General features: G+C 32.7%; 1 protein-coding gene across 1 annotated transcript; it reads right to left on the reverse strand.

Moving 5' to 3' along the window:
* Nucleotides 1–663: 663 nt before the first annotated feature.
* On the reverse strand, nt 664–1399 carry LOC149143945 (toll/interleukin-1 receptor-like protein). The gene is made up of 2 exons (XM_089451992.1): nt 918–1399; nt 664–739 (listed from the first exon to the last, which is right to left on the reverse strand). Exons 1-2 carry the CDS (start codon nt 1397–1399, stop codon nt 664–666), a joined length of 558 nt encoding a protein of 185 aa, XP_089308118.1.
* Between the last annotated feature and the right edge of the window lie 3730 nt (nt 1400–5129).

A 5129-nucleotide genomic window follows, 5' to 3' on the forward strand; every position in this document is an offset into this window, starting at 1 on the left:
TTTGGGTTTGACAATACAATTGAATATTATATATTAAAATTTAATATTTTTTTAAATAATTTAATTCATTTATATCCAATTTAATTTATTTGACTATGGATGAATTCATATTTCAAGAAATGAAATTAGCATCAAAATTATTCATACTTACAAATGATGCATGATTACAGTTAACAAAATAATTCAATTTACCAATCAATAAAACTTAAATTTACCAATCAATGAAACTTAAATTGACTTATTTTAAATTTTAACACTAACTTGAATTCAATACTTTTACTTTACTTTAATTATATTTAATCTCAACTTTGATAGATAATAACTACTAAAAACATGGTAAACCACTGAAATATTATAACCAGACAAACAAACATTGTAAACCACTGAAATATTATATTGTAACATGCTTTTGATTGATAGGCTTCCATATATCTTATTATTGGATTGGGCTTATCTTTTTCTCCTTGTAATTAAATGTTTATCATTTTCAACATCCCCTTCTACGAAAATGGTTACATGTTTATTCAAAACATCTACACATGAGTTGCAAGGGTTCCAGGTACACATCACTTCACCATTTCAAACTGCAAGAACCTGCATGCGAGAGTCAACCAAGGCTCGATCATACGACGCAAATTATTTAAGAGGTGTAACTGCTAATTCTTAATCCTCCCGCCACCATCTTTCGCATTGTCCAGCCACATCCTCAACCACACGCTTAACCAATAACGCTTCGTATCTGCACGCAGTTTCAAAACATGGATGGATCAAACGAATAAATAGAGAGGCCTCGAAAGAACCTAACTCTAATTCAAGCAACGATGGCATAGCAGTTTTTTATTGTTTAAAACACCAACCAAGCAAACAAATATGAAAAGAAATAGGGAGAGTGCGTGTATCTAATTTAGCGAACCCACCCATTTGTGTCGTCGAGTGTCCAGCCTGAGAGATTAGACAATCTGAACAAAGCATCTTTCCATCTTTCAATATCTTCTGGTTTGTGAATTCCGCTACTCTCATGCTGTTGAAATGCGTGTGCAAATGGGCTTCCGGATCGCTCCAGGTGACGCACCTGCCATGGAGCCACTTTGTAAAACAGAGGGATGGCCCTCCCGTGCTCCTGTGTTGCTATTAGCGAAACTTCGTTGAGGCACCACACAGAGGATGCGTAATGTGGAGAGAAAATAGGAATCCTAATTCGACTGCACTCAATGGCATGCTTTATGGTCGCATTAATATCCTCCCCTTTCCTGAGTTGATGGGCATCATGGAACACACGGATTTCTTTGTTAGCCGTGAGGGCTCTATAGAGGTGATCTACGAAACCTTTTCTGACATCTGAGCCTCTGAAGCTCAGAAACACCTCATATCTCCATGCCCTCCGCATTCCCACGGCCATTCAGAAAGAAACAGATTCTGTCTTCGAGATTAATCTGTTGCTTGAGAAGGGGTCACTCAGGAAACCTTTTTATAGAAGGGAGGACTAAAAAATAGATTCCATCAACGCGTCGATCTTCAAATCTCCCATTGTTGCGCCTTCGTAGTGTTGGAAGTGTGGTAGAGATTTCAGGAGGAGAGTGGGAGGCAGTACTGTGCTGCACCGTGCTTCCGAGAGTTCCTCTGTCGTCCTGAGATAATGACAAGCGAGATAAAAGAGTGGGAATCGCCAGGTTGAACACTGACTGATCATAGAGGAAGGAAGCAAGCAACTTTCAGTCGGATTTATTTGTCTGAACAAGTATTCTCTTCTTTATCTGCTTGTCATGGAGCGAGGAAGGAGCGAGGAAACCAGGAATAAGTGAATGCCAATAGAACGAGGAGACCGGGAATAAATGAATTCCCATATCGCTAGACCGCGCCTTCTATCCCCTCCTTTCTTTTTACAGTGTCAATAATATAAAGACCACTCAATGATTATACTAATCATTGTTAGTCCTTAACGAAATTGGGAAAAAAATCCTAACATCCTTATAAGTTTGTGACATGCTAAAAAAACAAAAATAAAATCCTAATACCAGCTCATTAGACAAACTAGTGGCCATTTTGAATGAAAAGAAGTTTGCATGCATGCAAAGAATGGTAAGGTTGCGTTGACGAATCTCCTCCCTCTGCTCAAGTGGTCTACAGCCTGAACCTGCATCTGTCGTGGCAGTGGCCGGCTAAAACCTCACTGTCATGGAGCGAGGAGACCAGGAATAAGTGAATGCCAATATCGCGAGACCCCGCCGTCGCTATCCCCTCAGACAGATATAAGAACAAACAAATTAGGATATTATTTTGTCCCAGACAAATGAATGAATCAATAGCGACCGAACTCAGAATGCCAAGAAAGAAAGACTCCGCGGCCTGCCTTCTCAATGCAAAGAGTGGACAGATTCATAGTATACAATAAAAAAGAACGAAGTAATTAAAACTTTTTGGAGTGTGGAAAATATAATTGAGCATTGTGGTTGGTCATATATAGACTTTGTCATAAAAATAGTTTTTGTTTCTTATTATCAATAGCGACCGAACTCAGAATGCCAAGAAAGAAAGGCTCCGCGGCCTACCTTTTCAATGCAAAGAGTGGACAGATTCATAGTATACAATAAAAGAGAACGAAGTGATTAAAACTTTTTGGAGTGTGGAAAATATAATTGAGCATTGTGGTTGGTCATATATAGACTTGGTCATAAAAATATTTTTTGTTTCTTATTTTTTTATGCGGTGAAAAAAATTATTATAATTTATTTTAAATTTTAAAAAATAAATTTTAATTTTAATCATTGAAAAGCGATTTTATAATTTTAAAATATATAACCAAAGCCACAAAGAAAAACACTAATAATAAATAATAAATATATTAATTTAAATAATTATTTAGTACACCATATATCAGTATAAAATTTTAATCACAATTCAAAACTTTTACTTCTCTTAAATTATTACATTTATAGAGTTTATGTACCATGTTTAAAACATTCCCATGCTACTAAAAATATTATATCATCTTTAACATAGCAAGGGTTCACTTTCAAAGACTTTTCAATTCCTTAACTCAAATATTATTTTGCAATTAGTGAGTTTGTTTGCAATTAATAAATTAGTGAGTTTTAATGCCGAAGGTCAAATAGTAAAAATAAATGTGGAAAATTTTTCTTATCCTATTACATCATGGAACTACTTGAAATCTTTAAAATTATTATTATTATTTTTTTTTATGAAATTTAGATGTATATAGAGGAAGTTGTGATCTCTAAAATTATTATTATTAATTTTTTTTATGAAATTTAGATGTATATAGAGGAAGTTGTGATCTCTAGTTTGCAAAAAGTTTTAGATATTAGTTCTATGTATTGGTTTTATCCCTACTAATTTTTTAATTTTTTTTCTAGAGAAAAAAAGGCATTGTTTTTAGGAAAAAATATACAAAGTGTTTAAATTACATGGGCTGGTATTTAAATTCAAAAATATTTTATGAATTTCGATGAGTACATAGAATATTGTGTTATAAATGATATATTTAAATTTTAGACTTTAAATCTAATATGGGAGTATCTAAAACAAAATACTAGGGCTCTATCACTATAAAAGTACAATATAAAAATTATTGTGAATTAATTTTGGGCTTAGCTACAATGCATAAAATCCATACTTATGTTGAAATTGAAATTTTATGTGAGGCTATATTACAATCTTCTCTAAAACATATCCAAAATTCTATCCAAATTCCTTTTTTTAATGAGTGATTGATATATTAGACTCTTGTCGCTACTAAAGTTTTGTAAAATTTATAAATAAAACACATAATTGAAATAAATGCTTGTGTGTAGGATGGCCAAAGCCCTTATGATGCCCCTACATAAAGCTATCATAAAAAGAAAAATTGAGCATCTTGCTTGAGAGCTAGATGAACACAAATTTACAAATTGGTCATTCTCTTTTGCCAATCTCTACTACTAACATCCACAACACTTCATGTAATTTAATTACTCCACACTTCTTTGCATCTACTCCTCCCCTTGCAACTTTGGTCCACATTGTTACATTATTTCCTTCTCCATCAACTAAACGATGTCTGTTTCCTTGCATGTTAGCACTCAATGACCTGTGTTGCCTAGCTATCCTCCCAAGGCACCATTCTAAGATTAATATGCATTGATTGCATGCATGTGTGCATATCCTCACTATAAGCTTTACTATCATCATTTTATCCTCCTTTTGTGGTTGTCCTCTTCATGTACACTTTCTTCACATACTCTATTTCATTTTCTACAAGAATACCAATAAACAATACATTATAGAAATCACAGGCTCCCACCTACTCCCCATTTAGAAATGTTGTCATTTTAACACCAATGCTCTAATCTTCTTTTTATTTATCCCACTACTTCTAGAGCTCTTGTTGCTTTTTTTGCTTTACATTTTTTAGGAATAGACTTAGCAACATCTTTATAGCATCCTCCATTTCTTCATTCAAAAGATGTAAATTGATTTTTTTTTCACATTTCTCAAATTGGTGGGGATTTCTTCTCCATCATGCATAATTCTTCTATGAATCTATCAATATCTTTCCAAAAAAATGTGACAAACACCCATGGAAAAATCATCACATCGAATACTATCATTATAACCCTTAATATTAAAATTAATCATACACTAATATGTCACAATGACACTATTCCTACTTTGGAGTCGTGTCACTATATATGCTTACGGAAAAGTTGTACTCTTTAAATTCAATTTCTTAATAACTTCAATAAATATCAATTTTTCTTCTCACTCTAATGCCATACCACAAGGTCCTGCCTTCTTACTTCTTTATTTTTTCCCTTAATATTATTAATAGTAAAAATTGACATACCTATCCCTTTCATATGACGAATAGATGTAATATAAAATACAATGTCGATAAAAGTTAATTAAAAAACTATTTTTTGAAATTAATACCTTAAAAACATTCATGAATTCTTCACATTTTATCTCTTATAATAATAATTTATGCATACATCTTGAAATGAATTAGCTTTATTTTTTTAGAATATTTTTGGAGATTTTATAGAAATACATTTCGTAGTTCATTAATTTTATCTACATGAATATATTTGTGGAAACATTTTTTTGGCATACGTGTGGTGAATATGTATAGG

Source organism: Pinus tabuliformis, chromosome X (assembly GCF_031772625.1).
Source record: "Pinus tabuliformis cultivar Carrire ecotype Pingquan chromosome X, CPIR1, whole genome shotgun sequence".
Taxonomy (NCBI): Eukaryota; Viridiplantae; Streptophyta; class Pinopsida; order Pinales; family Pinaceae; genus Pinus; species Pinus tabuliformis.

What these genes read in the sequence shown, in the direction of transcription:
- LOC149143945 (XM_089451992.1), bottom strand. Translation starts at nt 1,399, where the DNA reads ATGGCCGTGGGAATGCGGAGGGCATGGAGATATGAGGTGTTTCTGAGC. An exon ending in ACACTCGACGACACAAATGG is followed by an intron (nt 740 to 917) that starts GTGGGTTCGCTA and finishes AACTGCGTGCAG; the next exon opens with ATACGAAGCGTTATTGGTTA.